Genomic DNA, 24,856 nt, shown 5'->3' with positions numbered 1-24,856 from the left:
ACTTAGCCCTTCTAGTTGAATTAATAACATTAATTTGCATTTGTTCCTGCAAAATGTTTGCATAAACACAGCAATCTGATTTAGCAGTTACATCAATTCAGGATGTTTATGAAACATGGCAATAGTTTCATGTTATCAAACAATTGTGTTATAATACCAGTTTGCCAGACAAAGAAATCCCCAAAGAATGGCTTTTTGTCATGTATTTCCCCATCTCCCTTTTATGTAGGAATGTTATGCCCATTTTAGTACCCAACAGTAGCATAGTAATTTTACAATAAGGCATGGATAGACAACTGCCAAAACATTGCACTCTATGTTATAATTTTTGTTTTTTGTTAAAATGATTAAATCAAGGACACAGGAAGATAAATGTTGAGTAGCTACTACAGGGAAATAATGCTATTTCTCATTCAAGCTCAAAACATTTTGAGGTGCAAATTGATCAGTGTTGTAAGGTAAAACCATTTAATAGGAAAGCAAAACTATAAATATTTATCAGTATGTTAATTCTATGCCTAACTCATGATTATTTCTTACACTACTAATTTAGTAGTTTACGAGCGCATTAACCAAATGTAAAAAATATACAGGTGAATAATAGTTGTACATAAGCAAAACAAGACTAATGTAAGGAACAGTTCAATACTGAATTTCTGTCTGTTCTAGATTAGTATTATAGTATGAAGGGAAGACATAATATTACAACTATGTTCTGACCCAGGGATAAAAATAATCTTAAATATTTTGCTAGGCATAAGTCTGAAGTACTTCAAGTGTATGTTAGGTATCAGTCACATGAAAAATTAAATCATTTTCTTGAGAATATTAAAAGCTGCTGGAATTTTAAAAGCATTCATTGTAAACAAATCTGATTTCAGAACCATCCAGCTGTTAGGTCCAGACCTTGACACTTCTACATGGTGAAATAACCCGGGGACAGGTTGTATATGAGTAATGGTGCCTTCGTTTTTAGTTATTATACCTTAAGGCATAAGATTGGATCTAACATCAGGTCAGCTTTCCATATATTGTTTGATTTAGATCCTTAACAATCTCTAAACTGCTGAAAGATATAATTTCAAAAGCTTGAACATGTTCAGTTGCAATAAATCAAATCACAAGATTCACCCCAAAATAAGCATGGAAATAAATGGCACTTAGAGGAGGAGCTGCACTTCTGATCAAATGTTCCATCGTCCAGTTCAGAATAATTTGCTGTTATCTTGCTATTTACTTACTCCCTTCAGACAGAAACTATCATAACAGCTTTCATAAGTTATAAAATGAAGCAATCTTATTTCAAATAATCTATCCACTATGAGTCATCTCTTTTTTAATAGATTGTCATAAAGATGCAAGTTTTCTTTTGAGAAACAGCTAGCCTTTGACTCTGCTTTGCCCAGGATAGGTTCCATGTGATTTGCAAGAATTCCATTCAGAAAGCTCCTATTCTTACGCAGTGACTAGCTTTTGTGGAGGCATTTTCTTAAGAACTACCCAGTGCAAAAATACATTGCATTACAAGTGTAGAATACAAATGTGCATGTAATAGCCATCCTGCTGAGATTTAGATGCAAATGCATCAGTGAAAAAAACTGTCCTAAAATGAATTTCTGCATTGATGTAATGCAATTTTCATTTTAGTTATTACATCTAAGGATACCTGTTCTTCAAACTATTGGCCCAAGTTCTAGTTTAAATATTCAGAGTGGTATACCTTATACCAGTAACTTTATTGTAGGACTTCTACTATTTCAGTGTACACATCAAGCAGAAAACACAGTTGGGGAAGGGAGGATTCTCATTTTAATGGTTTGATTCTGACTTAAAATATTGAGCGGATTCTGTAGATAACAACAAACATAATATCAGACACATAGATTGTAGCCAGTGATCCAAGTGAACCCTGAAAAACAGGAAAGAAAACAAATGGCAACTAACCTTAATTTAACTCATCAGATTCAGAACGGAAGCAGTACTGTGATGCACACTGTATCTTTTAAAAGCTGTTAGGTAGTGGTTGTACATAGGAGATAGCAGTCCTATCCTCTGTATATATAATAAGACCAAACAAGGACATTCAGATTCACATCCCAAATTAATATTTAACTTCAAATGAAACATTTGTGTGGCAATCAGATTTGAGTAGACAGGGCAGATCACATCACTAACACATGGCAAGAGATTGTTTAACCAGCAAGATCAGCTGATCTAATATCTCGACGCCAGAAAGGACTAAATAGTTTTCTGCAGTCATTTCAAAGAAGTTGAGTTGGCAACAAACAAGCTAGCAAGTTCAGCTACAGGGATGGTACAAGAAGTCTGCGAGTCTGAAGTTCTTGGTTGCCAAACATCAGGTGTGGGTTGAATTTATACCTAAAGGGAAAAAAAGGGAAACAAATGTAAGAAAAGGTCTCACACGTTAAAAAAATCTCAGTAGAGAAATGTGAATTATCAAATCTCTTGAATTCTGAATTCAAATGTTGCAATTACAAATACTGGGCTTAGAAATTGGAAGACCACAAATCCTAGTCTTGCCTTAGGCATAAAGCCAGTGGGGTGAGCTTGGGCCAGTCACTCTTTCTTAGCCATCAGAAGGAGGCAATGGCAAACTATCGAAAATATTGCAAAGAAAACTGCAGGTATTATGTCAGGCAATCTCCAAAACTCAAGAGAAACTTAAAGAGGGGGCGGGGGGAAAACATGTATTATAGAAAGTATAGTACAGTATCACCCCCACTTAACCCCCCCTAAAATTAACAGAAAATGCTACACATAGCAGAATGTGGTCCATTAAATGAAGGATCCATTTAATGCTAAAAATAACCAGATGCCCCATTTACAGGGCTTTTGATCTTTAAGTGTTTATAGCTATGTGCACATGCAGCAAGAGAGGCAAAGTGTGTTTATTTAATGAAATGTATAAAGCCACCCAATTCATATATCTCTGGACAGTTTACGATATACAGAGCCATTACAAAATCCCCATTAGGAGAGCAAGAGAAGAAAAAAAGCCAAAATCCAAAGCAAATGAGGCCCAATAATAAAAAGGTATGAAAACACTTTATCATCCCAAGTTTGCTTGGATCAAGAACAACATGAAACTTTGCAGGGATGATGGCATCCCTGCCATCATAGAGGGCAGAAGCCACAATAGAGAAGACATGCTTCCTGAAACCATCAGGTGACATTGTATCAAAAACAAACCCCACAACTTGACAACCCTGTTGGAACATTTAAGACAGGAACAATGAGAGAAAGACAGTCCCTCAAGCAACCAGGCTATGGGTTTTATAGGTCACAGCCAACACCATGAATCTCACTTGGAAGAACATTGGTAACTAGTGCGCTCATGCAACAGAGGTGTCTATCAAGGCACACTATAATTGCTTGTACACACACATTTTGGATCAATTGCAGCTTCTGAGTACTTTTCAAGGAAAACTCACAGAAAATGTAATAGGTCAAGTGTTTGATCATTTAAGACATGACTGACTGAGGATCAAGTCCTAGTCCAGGAAAGATTGAAATAGGTGTACCTGCTGAATCTGGCAAAGACTTCCTGGCCACAATCTGTTCCGAGTAGAACCTCCAAAATGCACAGCAGTTTTATTTACAGAAGTCTCCTCATATCCAGAACCAAAGATGTCAAATCCATCATACCAGAAGAACCCAGAGCCCAAGTGATTCTGCCTTATCAGGGTTGATCCTCCCCCATTTTCATAGCCTCCATGCATGAACTTACCAAGAGTACTTGGTGGGCCTATGGTTGATATGTACAACAGAGCATCAGCAGCATATTGATGATACTGAACATAATAACTGAAGCAGTATATTTACCCTGGATCAAAAACTCCTGGTGTGCGACACGTTGTTCCAGCACAGGACTGTAGCATCATTAGCCGATAATTCATTTTTTCTAAAATTTCTTGATCTATTGTTTTTGCAATATTAGTAATCTGGTGTGGGTCTGCAGTCAGGTTGTAAACTTCAACAAACACCTTCATGAAAGCAAAAGCAACGCTATTAGAAATATGTACTTAATTCATCTGACAAATCATTGTGAGTTTCTTCCGAGTTCTAACATCTTAATGAAGTTGTTCATTCAATTCAACCAGATTTTTTTTCATGGATGAATGGAAAGCCTAGCCTGAGATCTGATTAGAAGTTAAAAATCATCTAAACGTTAATTTATTCATTAAAAGTATTCATTCACTCAAAGGTATTAAACACACAGAAGACCCAAAAAAGTTAGGTTCAAAATGCTTTTCCTGAATAATTTTTAAAGCACATACAGCCGTAATAAATAAATATGCTACACTTAAGATACCAAAATAATACACATTAGTTCTATCAAAACAATGAATTCATGTAAGATTGAAACCATGTTGTAATACAATAAGGGTGGCTGACACAGTTGTTCTCCTACCCACAGGGTGGCAATTCCAGGCCCTCTGAAAATGCTAAGCAGAGCTTTGAAACTGCATCTCTTCAGGCAAGAGCTGAAATTTAATTTTTCATTGTAATCTTAAATTTATCACTTATTGCCATAAATATGCTGCCTCCATTGTTGATAACATCCACAGTAAGTTAATGGAAGCCGCCTATGTAGATTGCACATGCTAATCTCAGTCTTCCCTTAGCTATAAAGAAACTAGCTGTTAACTCAGAACAGTCATCTCTAAAAGTGTTTGCTGCTAATATTGGTAATTGTTACAGGATTTCAAAATTATGTTGTGGGAAATGTATAGTCTGTTACCTATGCTATCTAAAATATATGACAACATAATAGAATATTGCAGCAATATAACGTATTACTAACATTTAAATCTATGATAAATATTAGAATGATATATGGCTGCAAGTAAATTTTTGTAAGAGGGAATTGGATATAAAGTGCAATAGGAATAAAAATATAGAATTATTTGCTAGAAGAGAATTAGGATGACAATTCTCTCTGCTCATAAAATTCTGGTATTTCTTTAGGTTCAGCTTGTGAAAGCAAATCATTGCATTTTATTAACTTGAGACAAAATGTTGACATTATTTTTGAAACAGAACAAACTTTTTCAATGGATTCTAATGGTTACTGAACATTAGTCTTTTAAAGAAATAGAGCTTAAAAACTTCTGGAATATATAGTATTTTTTTAGAAATGGCTACTGCTACTTCACAGTATTAAAATCAATAGCTATTATAAATCCAAAGAAGGCTTAGGAATCTTTGTAGCTGCTTTATTGTAGTAAGCTTCAAAATGCATCTGATGATAACATACATAAATGCATATCGTGTTTCCCCGAAAATATGACGTGTCCTGATAATAAGGCCATGCCACATTTTTCTGGTGGGAAAAAATATAAGTCCTCCCCCACAAATAAGCCCCCTGGACACCCTCTCCCCTCTGGCCAGGCAGAGCACCACTCACCAACCTAGCGGTATCCCGAAGGTGCCAAGCCGCGGAAACCGGGGGTGGAGAGAAAGGTGATCGTGTTGCTTGGTGCCTTGGGGATACTGCTAGGTTGGTGAGCAGCACTATGCCCAGCTGGAGAGGGGGGTTGCTGGGCAGCTGCTCTCTTGCGAGCAGGCTCCCAAAGAGCCGGGCACAGCCTCAGGGGCGAACGGCTGTGTTGCACTGTCGCAGCAGTTTCCAAACTGAGTTTTCCAGCAGTGGCCGCTCTGGGCGTACGCTCTATGGTTGTGGGCTGGCTGCTGGCAGAGCGTACTCCCAGAGCGTACAACCATAGGGCGTACGCCCAGAGCGGCCACTGTCGGAAGACTTGGTTTGGAAGCCATCGGCAGTAGAGGTGCCCTGGCTCTGCAGGGAGAGGGCATCGTGTGGCTGGGAGGCGCGCGAGCAGGAGTTGAACAGCCGTTCGCGCAACCCCTCTCCAGCCGTGCAGAGCGCCATTCACTGGCATTTCGAAGGCGCCAAATCGTGGGAGCCGGGCAGAGGCGAACAGGTGCTCACGTGGCTTGGTGATACCCCTAGGTCAGTGAATGGCGCTGTGCCCGGCTGGAAAGGGGGTTTGCCGGGTGGCTGCTCATGAGCGTGGTTGCTTCATGGCTGCTCTGTTGCGCTGCTGTGACAGCACAACACAGCCATTCGCCCGAGGCTATGTCCGGCTCTTTGGGAGCCCGCTCGCAAGAGAGCAGCCGTCTGGCAACCCCAAAACAAGCCCTCCCCTGATAATAAGGCCCAAGCCATATTTTGTGGGTCAAAAGAAAATAAGACCCTGTCTTATTTTGGGGAAAACACAGTAAGAGATCTTATAGAAACATCCTGATTTTTTTTTCTGCATGTGTTTTAGCAATTTTAAAAGGCTTAATTCAAATCATTGTTAATTATAGAAGGATTATTTTCATAAGGACTACGATTAACATGAAATTACAAAACAAAGACAAAATTACCTCACGGTCATCAAATTCACAGTACTGCAGATTCCATTTAGTTGATAGCGTCCGTACACATGCGTAAGTATTGTTATATGCATCCTCACACACACAGTCCGGAAAACAGTGCTATAAAAATAGCTAAGTGTTAGAATAATTTTAATGTCGTTCAAATGATATAGAACACTGAAACGTATATACCAGTGATGGCGAACTTATGGCACGCATGCCACAGGTGGCATGCGGAGCCATTTCTCAGGGCACGCGAGGTGAGTTCACCCTTTTTTAAAGCCATTTTAGGAGCCTGGGGAGAGCGAAAACAGCCTCCCCCCCCCTCCCCCCCGTGGATGCCCTCCGGAGGCGTCAGGGAAGCCTCCGGACGGTCCCTGAAGCCTTCGGAGCGCTCAAAATGATCCTCTGAGCAAACCGGAAGTGACTTTCGGTTTGCACGGAGGGTCATTTTGAGCGCTCCGAAGCCGTCAGGGAAGCCTCCGGACGGTCCCTGAAGCCTTCGGAGCGCTCAAAACGATCCTCCGAGCAAACCGGAAGTGACTTCTGGTTTGCTCGGAGGGTCATTTTGAGCACTCTGAAGGCTTCAGGGATCGTCTGGAGGCTTCCCTGACGCCTCCGGAGGGCGACTGGGGGGGCGGGGAAGGCTGTTTTCGCCCTCCCCAGGCTCCTATAAAGCCTCTGGAGCCTGAGGAGGGTGAAAAAAGCATGTAAAAATGGGGGGGGGGGAGCGCCTGTAGTGCGCGCATGCACACGGGATCGTGCATTGCATTATGGGTACGGCACGCCCGCACACAACCCCCCTGCGCTCCCCCCACTTATGGCACGCGAGCCAAAAAAGGTTTGCCATCGCTGGTATATACCTTTAAGTCCGTCCCAGAGACCTCTAAAAATATCCAAATTTAATTTTACTATACCCTGTTTTCAGCCAACATTTGACTACTAAGTATTTCAGCCATCTCCTTCTAAGTTTACAATATGAAGGATTCCAAAGGGAATGCAACATTTTCAACATTACGTACAGTAACACCAGGGCCAAGGGCAGGACAAGTAGGATCACTGCTGTTATGTCCTTCTCCTTGGTATTCAACCAAAACATCTGATCTCCAGGTCTTGTTTATTTCTCCTCTCTGTAACAAAGAAAGGATTAACCAAACTTGGAATTATTGCTTTTTACAGGCTCAGAGACTGTCTAAACCTCTGTAACCAGTCTAGTTCTAATCAATAAAACAATCTTAGAATAGAAATAAACAACAAATATGATTAACAACTATTGTCTTTTTCCAATATGTAGCGTCATCAAAAACACAACTAGTGAAAAATACATTTATTTTCAGATGATCTCACACCACTTCACTGTGCACAGGAAGATGAGGCATTTTGTTCATCTTAACCAGGTTTTTCAAACTCACAGTGCTCATCTTAGTTTTCCAAGATCTCATAGATAGCTGCTTTGCATTACCTCAAACCTGCTCAGTTTAAACAGAAACTATCCTTTCTGTATCAGAAGCATACTGCTTCAAGCTGTAAAGCAATTCATTCCTACTAGTATTGACAGAAAAGTGTTTTTGAAAATAAGAGATTTATTGTTATAATCTGGTGACAGTTACACTAAGGAATCCTTACAGCAATTTCCAAAATAAATGCCTAATTTGTGCACTTACCAACAATGGTAACAATGACGTTCCATCCATCTGGGTTTTATTGAGATCATAGCCTGCAATATCTAATATAGTAGGACCTAAATCAATGTTCACCACAAGCATCTAGAAGGAAAGAACAACATTACAGATTTTCCAACTGAAACAATTAGTGTGTTATAGATTTACAGAATGTCATAAAACTGAAATTAGAAATTGCCAAAACTGCAGAAGTAACAAAACTGAAGCATAATTTCCTGCTTCCATTTGCCTTTTACTTATATAATCACCAGCTAAAATTCCATCTCAGCGGATACTCTCACTTTAACTTAGGCCTGATAACTGGTTACCTGGAATGAAATAGACATTTTCTGTTTTTAAGCATAGAGAACAATAGCTCCCAGTATATTCTCCTGGGATCACTAACAACTCAGGAGGTTATTGTAGGTGATAAAATAGATGCTTTGTGAGATTTGTGGTTTCTGACCATAATCTCTTAAATTTCAGGTGAGAATGCCAATATTCTCTAAATTTTATTTATCTCTTGAGAATCTCCATTTAGAAAATGTTGCTGTGGTCCTAAAATATTGCATGATTTCTGGATTATGGGTATGCCTTGCCAATTTTTGATAACATAATGAAGAAGGAGGCTTAAAGCCATTCATTCAAAATGTGAACATTCCATTTCACAATAAACAGAATAGTTATGTAGTAATTCAACTATTAGCCTAACCTTTTCCTACTCTTAATCATAAAATTACATGTAAGGATTTAGAAAGGAGATTCATTCCAGTGTACACAAAATATATAAGAAGGAAGAGTGAGAGAAAGAAAAGGAGGTAAAGAAATCAGTCCCATGATATATATCAGTATGTGCATTTCTTATCCAACCCCAACCTCAATAAAAGGATTACTTTTATTAATGAGAGAGTGGTGTTCAACAATTTTTTATAATTTTAGGGGGTTGCAGCCTTGCAAAGACTTCTTTGCTCATATCATTCATTTCTTATAGAAATACAATGTTTAATCTTGGCTTGCAAAGAGAAAATTGATCTAGCCACCCAAGTGAGTAATAAATGCTTCCAAAGACCAGATTTATAACAACTTTTAAAAATATCTCAGATATTAAAATAATGTAACTTTTTATCAAGCAGATTCAGAAACAAATGCTATTCGATTGCTTTACCTACACATGTACATAGTTTTATTGCATATCTCTTCTTACACAGCCTATTTCTATTCAAACTATCTTGCATTCTTATTAATTATATTCAACATATAATTCGTACTATAAATGCTATGATATCATACAGTGTTGTCCTCAAGGGAAAATATACCTTGTTTGTCTGGTTGGGTTTTATTCCTGGCCCTCGAACAAGCAATGGAACTTTAATATCAAATTCATACAGCTGCCGTTTGTCAATAGGCAAAGAAAACTGGCCTATAAATATAAAGAGCAGAAATTCTATCACTCCCAATTTTCAAGAAATTCTGAAGCAGAATATTTATTTCTTCAGAGATTGATTGGCAAACTACTATTCTAAATGAGAATTTCTGAAGAGCATATATGATCATCTAAGTTGAAATAAATGATGTCCAATGAGTCTGTATTATTTCTCTCCCCAGAATTATTACATTTTTTCTAAAGCTTTCCAAATTTATACCTGGAACTCTTTAATTAATTCTTTTCATACAGGTAATATATATATTACCTGTATGAAATCCATTGTCTGATGTGTAAAAAATATATGTATTATCCAGCTCTTTCTGAAACAGCAGCTTCTTCACAAGTTTTTCTATTAGATCATCCACTGACAGAAGTGTTTGCCATCTGCATAAGAGAGAGGATTTTTCAGGTCAAAATACAAAAACTTTTAACAGCATTTTACATCTCACAGAATACATTCATTTCACACATTCTACAAAGCCCTGATTTATTTAGGTCAAGTAAACACTGTCACCTTAGCTGGGCAAAGATTGCTTTGGGTTTTATTTTGGTTTTTAATTACTTCATTTGCTCAATTGTAAGAGCACTCATGTGAAACTTACAATAATTTTTTACTTACTGCTAAAGAGCAACATACTAGCACATGCTGCCATTTTTCACTATTCTTCCATCAATGGAAGTAAGCAAATCATTATAATTATTCTGTAAAGTTAGGCTGGATGAGCTGTGGTGGTCCAGTGGTTAGAATGCAGTACTGCAGGCTACTTTACCTTTACCTTTTACCTTTTATTTCGATTTTTATACCGCCCCCTCTCCCCAAAGGGACTCGGGGCGGTGTACAGTCAAGTGAAATAGATAAAATAGACTACAAACATGGAAACATAAAAACATAGAAGAGGAGGCAATACAACACTGTACAGGTAAAGTAGATAAAAAACAGTATATAAACAATCCTAAAAAATACCCAATTAAAATTACCCAGTTAAAAATATATCTGCCAAGAGGTATAATGAGGTTATGAATGGTCCAGGCCGGCTAAACGGAACAGGTGAGTTCTGCTGACTGCAAATTGCCGGCAGTTCAATTCTTACCGGCTGAAGGTTGACTCGGCCTTCCATCCTTCCAAGGTTGGTAAAATGAGAATCCAGATTGTTGGGGGACAGTTGCTGACTCTAAACTGCTTAGAGAGGGCTGTAAAGCACTGTGAAGCGGTATATAGCTGGTCCTCAACTTAAAACAGCTCATTTAGTGACTGTTCAAAGTTGCAACAGCACTGAATAAAGTGACATGACAATTTTTACACTTATGACCGTTGCAACATCACCATGTCATCTGATTTACATGCGGATGCTTGACAACTCTCACATTTATGATGGTTGCAATGTCCTGGGATCATGTGATCTTTTTTGCAACTTTCTGTCTAGCAATGTCAATGGGGAAGTCATATTCACTTAACAACCATGTTACTAATTTAACACGGCAACGATTCACTTAACAAATGTAGTAAGAAAAGTCGCAAAATGGGGCAAAACTCACTTAACAAATTTTTCACTTAGCAAGATAAATTTTGGGCTCAATTGTGGTTGTAAGTCAAGGACTACCTGTATAAGTCTAAGTGCTATTGCTATTGTTATGACAGATTGCTTTTGTAAAATACTATAAGCTTTAAACTTTCTAAAGCTAATTTCTATATCAAAGCAATGAATTGAAGCATGCATTATCATATAAGCTTTTCTTCAATTTTGCAAAAACAAATTCCTATAAAATTTGTTTCCTACCTTTTTCTAAAAGCATCATCTAGAAATTGTATTGATGAATTAGTCATTGGAGTCTTTGCTTGTCTGATAAGCCAATGTTTGTCCTGTAAAAGCATTGTTTAAAAAAATGAGAAAAAATGTATTCAATGTTTAATCAACATTATATAACTCTAGTTGAAAATGACGTGCAAAGTTTGTAAGTCTACTCAGAAATAAATGGCACAGAATTCAGTGTGGCTTGCTCTCAGTAATTAGGTATAGAAGAGGTATCCTTATCTAGCTAGCTAGCCTATTTATTTAATGCAATCATTAATTTCAGGCATCTTTTCCCAAATAAAAAACTGGCTGCTACATTTTGGCATTTGATCAATTTCAATAGTGACTATTGCTTAAATAACCTCATACTTCAAAAGACCAAAGGAAAATTGAGCACCAGAATTTTCCATAAAAGTACAGTGCCAGTTGCTGCTGCACTGTTTCTTCTACAAAGAAACCTAAACTCAAACATTTCAATTTCTAAATATTCTTATTATTTTTCATTAATAAAATAATATTGTCTGAGTGCAAGGTCTTACTAGGCAGGAAGTAATGAAAACACCAAACATTGCGAAAGCACAAGACCTTGAATAGAGGAATAAGAAAAAAGAAAACACTAGCCAATATAAAATTAAGAGATATCATTATGCTTGTATCATGAAACATTATACGCCACTCGTTTTCATCTAGAAATAAAACAGAAGGCACCAGTCTAATCTGGAGTTGACATTTTAACAAAACAAAATGTGGGTCTCTGCTAACTATATACAACCCATTTTATTGCAAAGTCCACACAGATCAGCATGTTTGAAAGAGAAATATATCCAACCACAACTGAACAATAAATATAATTTCAGGACAGTTAGTATCTTCTTAATAAATGCCAATCTTATTTCATATTTTTCAAAGATATGTAAATGTAAATTATAATTGAATTATTGCATTTATTTACAATGGAATCTTATATATACTGAAATAGGACCTCGGGTTTAACTATCTATATTGTCAAATAAACAGGCCAAAAAACATCAGCAATAGAGTCAGATTTTTAAAACAAACAATTTAAAAGCAACTACCCCTACAGTTTGCCTTAGAAATGAGAAAACTGAATCATGCTTTGGATACAGATTAACAACTTGTGTCAGAATGCTAGGAAACATGATGTTGGCAAAGCTGTTTAAAATAAATTAGTCAAAAGAACAAAGTATATAGAAAGTCATGCATTAGGTGGCAAAAAATGAAATGAAGAAGTGACAAAAGGAGAATATCCAGTGTAAACAAAGCCTAAGAATTAAAAAAAAATTGCTACTACAGATACAGGTGAAACTTGAAAAATTAGAATATTGTGCAAAAGTTCATTTATTTCAGTAATGCAACTTAAAAGGTGAAACTAATATATGGGATAAGACTCATTACACACAAAGCAAGATAGTTCAAGCTGTGATTTGTCATAATTGTGATGATTATGGCGTACAGCTCATGAAAACCCCAAATCCACTATCACAGAATATTGGAATATTACATGCAAACAATAAAACAAGGATTGTACATAGAACAATATCGGACCTCTGAAAAGTATAAGCTTGCATACGTACTCAGTACTTGGTTTGGGCCATTTTTGCAGCAATTACTGCCTCAATGCGGCATGGCATGGAAGTTATCAGCCTGTGGCACTGCTGAGGTATTATGGAAGACCAAGATGCTTCAATAGCAGCCTTCAGCTCTTCTGTATTGTTCAATGTCATGTCTCTCATCTTTCTCTTGGCAATGCCCCATAGATTCTCTATGGGGTTCAAGTCAGGCGAGTTTGCTGGCCAATCAAGCACAGTAATCCCAAGGTCAATGAACCAGGTTTTGATGCTTTTGGCAGTGTGGGCAGCTGGAAAATGAAGTCAGCATCCCCATAAAGCTTGTCTGCGGAAAGAAGCATGAAGTGCTCCCAAATCTCCTGGTAGACGGCTGCGTTGACCCTGGTCTTAATGAAGCACAGTGGTCCAAAGTCCTGTTGCTCAGTGGTCCAAAGTCCTCTTTTCTGATGAGAGCAACTTTTGCATCTCATTTGGAAACCAAGGACCCAGAGTATGGAGGAAGAATGAAGAGGCCAATCAAGCACAGTAATCCCATGGTCATTGAACCAGGTTTTGGTGCTTTTGGCAAGAGTTGCTCTCATCAGAAGCTGAAGGCCGCTATTGAAGCATCCTGGTCTTCCATAACACCTCAGCAGTGCCACAGGCTGATAGCTTCCATGCCACGCCGCATTGAGCAAAAAGGGCCCAAACCAAGTACTGAGCACATATGCACGCTTATACTTTTCAGAGGTCCAATATTGTTCTATGTACAATCCTTGTTTTATTGATTGCATGTAATATTCTAATTTTCTGAGATGGTGGATTTGGGTTTTTCATGAGCTGTACGCCATAATCATGACAAATCACGGCATGAACTATCTTGCTTTGCATGTAATGAGTCTTCTCATATATTAGTTTCACCTTTTAAGTTGCATTACTGAAATAAATGAACTTTTGCATAATATTCTAATTTTTCGAGTTTCACCTGTATTTACTGCTACATATATTCAGCGGTCATGAAATTAAAGCAGGGATTCATTAAGAATATTTAGTAAATAGTAACAGGAGTATCTATAAAAGATCTAGAATCCATACCTTTCCGTGGATATTGAAGTTATTATTTCTTGGAGCACTGACATTCTCAAAACTCTTCTTATACTGTGGAGCAGCTATCCAAGGTGAGTGTGGTGCTGGAGTTGCTATCATCATGAAAAATGGCTCAAAGCTGGATTTGTAGTCCAGAAAATCCAAGGACATATTAGCCTGAAATCAGATGCTTATTAGTTTATTTACTCATTATCATATTGAATCAGAACCAGGTGTCTCTAAGAGAATACTTCAAATTCACAAACCATTACATTTATTTTAAATGTCTTATTTAGCCTTCAAACTAAGAAATAAAGAAAAAAATTGCAAGGCAAAAGGGATAAACTGCTGATCTTCAGATATAGCAATTCAAGGATTAAATTGTATAAAGAAGAGAAACAGTCCCTATGGATCTTGGATATAAAACTGCAATAAAGTATGATAGTGATGATGAGGATAACCTTGGGAAGGTTCAGGAATGCCATGATATCAAAATAATATTATTATAGAAAACCCTGACTGCTCTTTAGAAGGCCAGATCCTGAAGATGAAACTCAAATACTATGGCCACCCAATGAGAAGGAGGGACTCACTGGAGAAGAGCCTAGTGCTGGGAAAGATGGGGCAAAAGAAGAAGGGGACGACAGAATGAGGTGGCTGGATGGACTCACTGAAGCAGTCAGTGTGAGCTTAAAAGGACTCTGGGGGATGGTAGAGGACAGGAAGGCCTGGCGGAACATTGTCCATGGGGTCGTGATGGGTCAGACACAACTTCGCAACTAACAACAACAATAATAGAAAACAAGGAACTACAAAGAGATGTGCAGAAAATTTGTACCCTAAATAATTTCGTAAGTACAATGAGACATACACTTAAGACAGTGACATGCAGTCAGGGAAGGCAGAGGAGGCACAGCCTCGCCGCTCTCATCATGAAAAGAAAAAAAATGTAAAAGGGAAAAGGCGAGTGCTGAGGTGAGGCTAGCTAGCTGCTGCCTCACCCTGAATGACTGCCTAACTGTTTAAAAAAGCCTCTAAAAAAGTGCCCTCTACTATGAGACAGGAGAACTGCATGCCTCATCTAGTCTGACTTTTTAGGTATTTTATGATCGCTCGAGCAGAGTTAAGCGGGGGTTAAAAGCCTAAAAAATCCTGAGGTAGGTGAGGCACACAGTTCTCCTGCCTCATAGTAGAGGGCGCTCGTTCTTCCTGTGACTCAACTCTTCCCTTTTTCTTACCTTCTCGCTTGCGATATAGTGACAATAAAGGGGGAGCGCAGAGATGTACCTTCATCTCTTTATTGATTTCCCTTTTTACAGGATGAGCCAGCTTCCTGCTTCTTTTATTTTCTGGAGGTCTCACTCCTTTCTCCATTTCTGCCATTTTTTATTTTATTTTTATTTTTTGTTTGGTGTGCGTGTATGTGTGTGTGTGTGTGTGTGTGTGTGTGTGGTGCGCACGTGTGTGTGTATGTATCTACTTTGGTGGAGATGAAATGGCTGCTGGTATTATTTGGGAAAAAGCTTTGGGGGGGAAGGTTGTGAGAGAGGAAGGGAGGGAGGACGGGGGTGGCTTTTAGCGCTGATTTGTTTCCCCTTCATGTTGGCTCCGCGGCTTGCGCTGACCTGAGTCTAGTGCTAAGGAGTCTCCTGCACAGCGTGGCTCTTCCCCGCAGCCCAGCAGAAGGAATTGCTGTCCCCGCCACTGTGATCCTGGGGTGTCTTGCTTGCACGTGCAAGAAAGAGATGAACGAGAAAAGGGGAGAAAGAGAGAGAGAGAGAGAAATGAAAGAGAGCTGGAAAGAGAAAATGGGAGAGAGGGAAACAAATTAGAGAGAGAAGGGGGAGAGGGAGAGAGAAATGAAAGAGAGCTGGAAAGAGAGAATGGGAGAGAGGGAAAAGAGAGGGGAACAAATTAGAGAGAGAAGGGAGAGAGGGAGAGAGAAATGAAAGGGAGCTGAAGGGAGAGAATGAGAGAGAGAGAAAAGAGAGGGAAACAAATCAGTGCTAAAAGCCACCCCCGTCCTCCCTCCCTTCCTCTCCACAACCTCCCCCCCCCGAAAGCTTTTTCCCAAATAATACCAGCAGCCATTTCATCTCCACCAAAGTAGATACATACACACACGGGTGCGTGCCACACACACACACACATACACACCAAACAATAAAATAAAATAAAATAAAAAATAGCAGAAAGGGATAAACTGCTGATCTTCAGATATAGCAATTCAAGAATTAAATTGTATAAAGAAGAGAAACAGTCCTTATGGATCTTGGAGGGAGAGAATGAGAGAGAGAAAGAGAGAGAAGAGAGGGAAACAAATCAGGGGGAAAGAAAGGAAGAGAAAAAAGAAAGAAAGAAAGAAAGAAAGAAAGAAAGAAAGAAAGAAAGAAAGAAAGAAAGAAAGAAAGAAACTTTCTCAGACCTATGACGAAAGCAATGGCAAGCTAGATCTCTTGCCAAGAAAACTGCACTTTGCCAGAAGGCACAAATTGGAAGCAAGTCTGATTTTTTTTAAAAAAAATAACAGATGGCAAAAAAATGCATCTGAAAATAAGATTATTTATAAATTTGGATAATGTATTATATTGTCAAACTCAAAAGGTTTTTGATACTTGTCATCATCATCATCATCTCTCTCTCTCTCCTCCTCCCCCCTTGGAGGGACTGTCCCCCCATTGTGGAAAACACAAGGAACTCCTCGGCTCCTTGCTCCCCCCAAAATCTCTTTTTTTTTTGTTGCTGGCCACTGGTAGTCACCGCATATGATCCTCGGCGATACGCTCTTGCCCACCACCGCTTCGAAATGCGTAAGGATGGACAAAATGGCATGGATCCTTTTATTAAAATCCCCTGTATTACAAAGGCATTTTAATAAAAAGATTGTGATGATGTCAGTGCCTCACCAGCCATAAACCTCACTGCACGTCACTGACTTAAGAGTTAAGAATCTACTCTCAGAATTTCATTCTTCTCATCATACTGTGAACAATTTGAGCAATATGCTATTTCCAGACAGATAGCCATATTAGGACTGTATAGCAAAACTATGTTCTATGTCATTTTTACATAGACAACTATATTATGGCAAACATTAGAAGGACTGTAGTCTAATCAACTACTCTGAAGTCTGGGCATAACAAATTTGTTACCATTTTATGCACATTCAGTATACTAGTAGAACAAATAAACAGGCTAAAGTTAGTTGAAAAATTCTTACCAGTACATCTGTCAAATAATCCATGCTGTAGTTCGCACCATGCCTACGTGCTTTTCCATTTACTGAAAGTGTGTAGTTATAATATTTGGAGTTTTTTTCCTAACATAAGAAAATAAAAATAAAATGTTTATGCCTGGGAAAGAGACAATAATAGAACAAAACCAATATCCTTTAGAATTTTGGCTTATTGAGCCAGATTCTGATATATGCCTTTCAATTAGCTTCCAATTTGTTTGTCATAATTATGTCTGAATTATGAACCTAGGGCTGTTTCTCCTAATCGTCTAAAATCTTACCAACCTAAAATATCCTATCCTGGCTTTGAGCAAATCAAACTAAATCTATTAATTCAGAGATAACACTAAAATAACTTTCAGGAAGAAGTTTTCTGGTTTAACAATTAATCAGGAAGCATCTTCCATTATATTTAATCTGAATAAATCAGAATTCTTATAATCTTGCCTGAATTTGTCGCACAAGACTATTGTTGACATAATTTCTTTAGGTCACAAAGAAATAACTAGCAGATATAAATCTTAAATACAGTGTTTTCCTGAAAATATGACCTATATCGAAAACAAGCCCTCATCCGATTTTCATGCCTGCGTATAAGCCCTACCCCTAAAATAAGTCCTAGTTAAATCCTGCCCACTGTCTGCTTGAATAAGGTGGAGTGAGGCGCAAGCATAAAAATCCTAGGCTGGGGGTGGGGATTGGAGCTGCCCCATGCACCCACTTGCCTTAGGACTGCCACACCTGTTGTGCTGCTGCCTGATTTCTTCTGCAGCCACTTGCGGCTGCTCGTGGCCTGGTGCCACAACTCGCAGAATGCCCCAAGGCTCATGCCGGTGCAGCAGCTTGGAATGCAACAGCACAACGTTCTATGTAGCCTCCTGCCACAAGCGGCAACACCGTTCAATGAGCCATGTGGCGTTCTGCAGCTGCAGATGTCGGACAGTGGGATAACAGGTGTCAGGGTGTAGGAGGCGTGGCTGCAGCGGTCCTAACCTAAGCATCCATCCCCTGAAAATAAGACCTGGTGCTTATTTTGGGGCAAAAAAAAAAAGACCGGGTCTTATTTTCGGGGAAACCATGGGGCATTCAATGTATACAAATTTATTTATAACATAATTGTGCAATAAACACATAGGTATTATCCCATTCTTAATACACAACTTTTTGAGGCGTAGATTAAGGGATGCCAGAGAAAATAAAATCCTGTTTAAAACTACATACACATATAAAAGACATGAAACTATTGATTTAATGAAAAAACAACAGACAATGAAGAATACTGGACGTTTCACTAATAAACTGAAGTGCATTGAACTTTGCAGGACCATAAGAAAAAGTATCCAAGAAGAAACACGTCAGTTTAATGTGAAGCTTGTGAAAAAGGCAATTGAAGAAAACAAAGGGATTAATAGAGCAAAATTCAAGTTTATAAATACAAGAAAATGTGTTTGCATTAAATATGAAGAATGCTGTGTGCAGAACAAGACAGGATATTTTAGAAATAATTGGAAAATTCTATCTAGAGCTATACAAAGATTAAGATTACTCAAAAGTAACAACATCCACAAAAGAGGAAATGCCAGATATCCTAATAGAGGAAATATTAAGTGCCATAAAATCAATGAAAAATGGCAAAGCTTCAGGAAATTACTGTATTACACTTGAAAAGCTGAAAGCTGATGGTCAGAGTTTAGACAAGATACTAACAAAACTATACTCGAGATGCCTGAGAGAAGAAAAAATACATTCTTATACACAAGAAAAGGGTTCAAGATGTAAATCATCTAACTATCACCCAAAAAGCCTTCTTTCAATCATCTGCAAGGTTTTCACCAAGATAATAGCAAAAAGAATATTGAGAACTTAAGATTTATAGGTGATGTTGGTCTCTTCACAAGACCCAGAAGAGCTACAAAGACACATACAAGAGCTGCACGAAGCAGAAGAACAATTTGCTTAAAAATACACTTGTAAAAGAGTCAGGTTATGTTTAATAAATTCACAAAAGAAAGAAAATTATATCTGGAGAAGAACTAGACGTAGTAGACCACTACATATACCTTGCCCAACAGATCTCAATGGAAGGTGATATAATAAAGGAAATTAAATGTGTTAAATGTAGTTGGCATGCATTTAGCAAGCTAAGCATACTTTTCAAGAACAACCTCCCTCTAAGCCTGAAGAGAAAAGTTTCAATCAGCATGTGCTATCTGCTCTAATATATGTCGGTGAAACATAGACATTAATCTCACAATCGACACAAAAGCTACAAGGGGTGCAAAGAACAATGGAAAGATACATGCTCAGCATTACAAGACTAGAAAGGCCTGCACATGGATTAGAGAACAAACAAAAGTACACAATATCATCAAAAGAATTGAAATGGAAATGGGCTGGTCACAAAGCAAGAGAACTGATAGAAGCTGGACCAAGGCAGTCATTAGAATGGATCCTACTTAATAAAAAGTATCCATGAAAGAGAACTAAAAGAAGATGGATCGACTACAACTGGTGGGTTCCTACCAATTCGGCCAAACCGGTAGTGGTTTGCCAACCTGGGTCGCCAGAACGGACAGTGACCCAGGCCCGCCACACCTCTAAACCAATTCCCCGGTCAGTGCGGCATGTTTTCCCCCCCATTTTTTAATGTTTAATGTGCATGCGCAGACCTATTTATGGGCAACTATGCACACATGCAGAGCCAAATTGCACGCACACTGAACCAGCAGTAATGCTGGCAGTAACCCACCCTTGATCAGCAAAAGAAAATGCCCAACTGGCAAAAGAAAATTCAGAACTGTATTGGTTGGAAACATGCAGAAGAGGCCTTCATCCTGCAGTGGATAGACAACAGCTATGATGATGATGAAAAAAAGACATACATATATCCTTCTTTAATACTTACCAAGGCATACCAAAAACTCCATCCAGGAGGAACATGGCCAAGTCCTCCTGCATCCTCTGCTCCATACTGGAAAATGAAAAATCTATTATTAAAGGAAGTTATTTCCTCATTTTCTCAGCAAAAATCTCCACAACAGCCCCTAGAAGAGGTTTGAAGAGTATAACATAGCTATCTGATCTAAGAAATATAAAGCTTTAAGCAAAAGTAAATGGCATGTTTTTTTCATGTAGATTTTTTTTCAATTGTAAGAGGCAATCCATGTTGTAAATATTGAGAGTTTGCATATAATTGCCTAATCCCTTATAGGTTTATAGGTTCTATAAGCATCAAATTATTTAATCAAGAGCTTCACTATTAAAAGTAGTGCTCTTTACTTGGGGAGAGGTAGCTTCTGAAGCTCACCTTCCATTCTTTCAATTATTACCAGGCTCCTAAGAACAAGCAGCTGATCATTCTCCACTGAATGCCACAAAATGTACCACACAAACTCTCTCACAATATTTAGATAACATATAATTGTTCAGATTTTAAAATAAGGCAATTCAACTTACTCCCGTTGTATTTAAGTACTGTATAAATTCTTGATATTACATTAATACATAATCTTAAATCTTAATTTTCAGGAGCATGATTTCCTCCCTCTATATATATTTAGATTAATCCAAACAGATTCTATTCTCCTTGTGCAATCAGTGATTTTAAACATGCAAAAATCTTTTAAAATGGGTATTTCAAACAAAATATAAAATATATAAACATACCTCATTCAAATATTTTCCAGCAAAAAATGTTTGATAGCCACACTCAGACTTGAGTAGAGCTGGAAAGGTATATGGCTCCTGAATCTTCTGCCAGGATTTGCTGCTGCAATTTCCTTCCAAAGTATTATTTACAACATGATGATTATGTGGGTATTTTCCTGTCAAGATGCTGGCTCTACTAGGACAACACAGTGCACTGGGTACATACTACATGAAAAAATTGATTATAGAAATTAGTACAGTAATTTTCTGCATTCCTACATTTCAGTCTATAACTTTTACAAGCAAATTAACATACACAGATTGGTAATTGTAGGCCTTACTGTTTGGGGATTTAGTAATTTCCATCAATTTTTAAAAACTATTCTACATACAATATCCAAATATATTTTAAAATATTTGATGACATAATATCCAGATATCTCAAAAGTGGAAAGAGCTGGGCAGAACTTTTGTCTTAAAGTTCCAACAATACTGTGCCTTAGTTGTCATTTAGCTTGCTTGTAAATACACTTATTTTTTTCCATTTGAAAAGGATATTACAGAACCATAAAAACTCTAGAAAATATAATTAAGTCACTATGGTGCAGAATTGCCATCTCTAATATTTTGCTGAAGTAAAATGTTGGAAAAATCTTATTTTCTAGCTAAGCAATACCAGAGATTTATTTATTACTTTTGCTTGATATTATAACCTAGTAATTATTTTAATTGTACATTTAAAGAAAGAATAGAATTAGTGATAATTGCAGTTCTATAGATGTTTATTGCAAAAATATTTTATAACACATGAAATGAGAATCAAATGTGTTACATTTTAAAGGAATATTTTAGCATTTTTACTGCCAAATTTTAACTTGCTTCTGGAAAAGCATCTTTCATAAAGGCAATAGAACAGAGCACTTCAAATACTACTGCTAAACCAAAACACTGTCTAAATTGCAAACTCTTCAAAAAATATTGAAACATTCTGAAGTGCTCTAGTTAATCTCAGAAGATATATATACTTTAATCATTGGAATAATGTTCTCCACTTGACTTAAACAACCTCATTTACAATGCTGTTTGGGTTTGTATTATAATAACACTTGTACTCCACGTCATCTAAAAATCTCTCCCAGTAGTTTGAGATGATAACCAACGGGAAAGATACATTCAAGTATTGAGAGATAGCATAAGCCAAACAATAAGAAACCCTCCAAAATTGCCTTTCCCGACCCCCTCATTATCTTTGTGCCTAAATTTCTAGGAAGAACAAAAATAATTTCTACCATTCATGCCAAAAGTATTTGAAGGCAATGTATATCTCCAACCAACATAAAAAGGGAAAATGAATTCCTATCAGTCTTTGTTAACAGCTTAAGTGCCACCCAGATGATTATACTATAAACAAGCAGAATGTCTATAATTAAGGAGAAATTACCAAGTAAACTTTAATTTCGATAGAAATCAGAGAATCTAATTAAGGCAATGCCCAAACCTAACAAATAGCTCAAAGAGTTCTCTGATGTTGCCTGGCTAGAAAATTAAGATTTTCCCAATAGTTTACATCAGCAAATGATTAGAGATGGCAATTCTACACCACAATGATTTCATATTTTCTAGAGGTTCTATGGCTCTATAAATATCCTTTTCAAATGAAATAAATCGTAACTGTATTTACAAGTTAGCTAACTACTAGGTCACACAATTGTTAGAACATTAAAAGTTCTGCCCAGCTCTTTCCTTGACTTTAATTATTCATGCCTTGAGTCAGTTGCCTTTTGTCTTTTCTTATGCAATCACTTTTGCAAAACCCACCACAAACTATGTACTTACTGCATTTGAGAAAGTTAGGCCCATTTCTGCAATAAGAGCCTTGGTCTTTTTCATAGGTGTCTGAAATAAAGGAAATATATAAAGAACTGTACGTTGTAAAAGAGGAAGATTTCACGACTACAATCTTTACAAAAGAAGTAAATAACACTACATGAACTAGAATTTTTCCCAACTGCACATTTTGAGGAGCTGTGTATACAGTATTCCAGCTAATCCAGAACTGTTTGATATTGCATGCTTTAATCTTCAACAATAAAATGTTATAATTGCAGAGCCAATATTGTTAAGGTACTGAAATCTCAAAATTGAAAGCAAATTATTCCATTACTATAGTATATTAAATTCTTGCATGGAAAATTATGATTTCTGCTCAGATGTTCTTTCTTAGGAACAAGCATGCAAAGGAGATACTATTAACACGTTACAATACTAGAATTATATATTAAATAGAAAATACCTTTAATTGAAATATTATTTTAATGTGAAACACTCATACTTCACCCAATCACTTATTAGTAATGAGAATAGTATGTAGTAAACAAAATGTATTTTAGACAAATGTCATTCACAGCCAATTCTGATGGGTAATTCAATAAATATTCTGAATTTTTTGTCTTTCTAGTTTCCATGGAATCTAGTTTAAAATATTCAAAGATTGCTTCAGGACTCGGCTAGTATTTTAAATAGCATGAGAACCTGAAGCACAAACCAGATATTGTTCACAGTGCAAAGAATGTAATAACAAACCTTGAGGCAGAAAACCCCACAAGCATTTCTTCTAAGGAATAAGAGCACAACCCATAAATTAAGCAATTTCCTTCCTTTTAGATCACTCAAAATCAGCTGCTGCAAATGGGCTGCTTAATTCTAGAGCAGTCCCTGCTAAACACCAACAGATGCAACTATGTCCCAAGCCTTTGCACACTTTCCTACTGTCTCAACACTTATTTTGATTGGCTCCACTACAGGTGCATGCAGGATTGTGTGCATTTCGTGTACACACCACTATAGCTGCAACTGTTTTTAAAGTATGGTAAGAGACTCTTTTGAATCCCTTTTAAAATCATGGAATGGAGAAACAATCACACACCAAGCCTAACGGGTGCTTGTGTTGCTTCCTTGATTACTTCAATCCTCAATATCCCCACCTAACAAGTGGTAACTTCTTCTATTCAAGAAGTTCCAGGTGGTCTCAGTTCTCTTCCCCGTTTCCCTTATTCAGGCACGTTTGTTCAGAATTAGGTTTCATGGTGCCCTCCCTCCCCTGCAAGCTGCAGGAGTGCAAAGGAGAGAGTAGCACAGACGTATTATGAGGACTCTCCATCCCGGGTTCTGTGGGCACCGAGGTCGTTCCAGAGTGCTTTCTCCCCTCCCTCAGAAACGAAGGGACTTTTCTGCGCATCCTTCACTACCGCATCGGAAACTCTCCGAACCACCCGCGTTCACTTCTCCTGCTACCCGAAGGTCCATCTCCCCCCACCCCTTCCCAGCCACACGGCGCATAGAACAAGAGGAAGGCTACCATCCCCCCCAGGTAGACGTCCTGGTCATCTGTCAGAATCAGCACCACATTGGGTTTCCGCTCCCCGCTGAGACCAGTTGCCCCTGCTTTAGCGCCGACCCAAGCAGTGGAACCGAGGAACAGCAGGAACACCAAAGGCCGAGCGAGAACCAGGCAGGCGCGAGCCATCCTTGCATCCGAGACAGGCGCGAACGGAAGGAAAACAGGAGAGCAGCTAAAGCACCGGACCGCGCAAGAATAGTCGCGAGACAAGGAGGCGTAGCGCGCTTCCTTATTTCTCTTCTCCTCTCCCCTCTGATAGGCTGACGGACGGAGCCAAATCAGGTTCACGTGACCCGGAGACCTCCGGCAGCTTCCGCGAAGGCCGTAAACGCGGTCCGGGTCCACCCACTCGCTCTGCGTTGCTGCCGCGCTCCGGTTGTGATTGGCTCCGATCGCTTCAGCCGTCGGATTTCCTCGAGGGAAGGTCGCCGAAGGGCGGCGTCAGGATTTCATTGGTGTTAAGACGCTGAGTCCTCTCACCTGTTTAGTGGCTGGATGTTTGTCAGAATCATATAAATCGTAAAAACAATGATGTATTACTGTATAATCCTTTACCAAACCATGGAACAAAATATTGTTTAAAAAAACACAAATAAACAACAGTCCTGTCAATTTAGTTACCTCGTAGCTAATTTGT

General features: G+C 38.2%; 1 protein-coding gene across 1 annotated transcript; it reads right to left on the bottom strand.

Moving 5' to 3' along the window:
* Nucleotides 1-1,786: 1,786 nt before the first annotated feature.
* GNS (glucosamine (N-acetyl)-6-sulfatase) lies at nucleotides 1,787-24,518 on the bottom strand. Its single transcript, XM_081956997.1, has 14 exons — nucleotides 24,178-24,518; nucleotides 22,656-22,715; nucleotides 20,838-21,044; nucleotides 20,077-20,142; nucleotides 17,157-17,255; nucleotides 13,946-14,113; nucleotides 11,268-11,350; nucleotides 9,755-9,873; nucleotides 9,380-9,483; nucleotides 8,067-8,168; nucleotides 7,425-7,532; nucleotides 6,412-6,522; nucleotides 3,844-4,004; nucleotides 1,787-2,379 (listed from the first exon to the last, which is right to left on the bottom strand). Exons 1-14 carry the CDS (start codon nucleotides 24,343-24,345, stop codon nucleotides 2,304-2,306), a joined length of 1,632 nt encoding a protein of 543 aa, XP_081813123.1. The 5' UTR covers nucleotides 24,346-24,518; the 3' UTR covers nucleotides 1,787-2,303.
* Nucleotides 24,519-24,856: the final 338 nt, after the last annotated feature.

The sequence above is a fragment of the Natrix helvetica genome, assembly GCF_964273705.1.
Source record: "Natrix helvetica genome assembly, chromosome: 6".
In the NCBI taxonomy this organism is placed as follows: domain Eukaryota; kingdom Metazoa; phylum Chordata; class Lepidosauria; order Squamata; family Natricidae; genus Natrix; species Natrix helvetica.
The sequence above is the reverse complement of the archived record's forward strand: the minus strand, read 5'-3'. Positions and strand labels throughout refer to the sequence as shown.

Coding starts and splice junctions, on each gene's coding strand:
- GNS (XM_081956997.1), bottom strand. CDS start 24,345: ATGGCTCGCGCCTGCCTGGTTCTCGCTCGGCCTTTGGTGTTCCTGCTG. Junction 21,045..22,655: donor GCCTAACTTTCTCAAATGCA/GTAAGTACATAG, acceptor TTTTTCATGTAG/TATGTACCCAGTGCACTGTG. Junction 14,114..17,156: donor ATTATTTGACAGATGTACTG/GTAAGAATTTTT, acceptor ATCTGATTTCAG/GCTAATATGTCCTTGGATTT.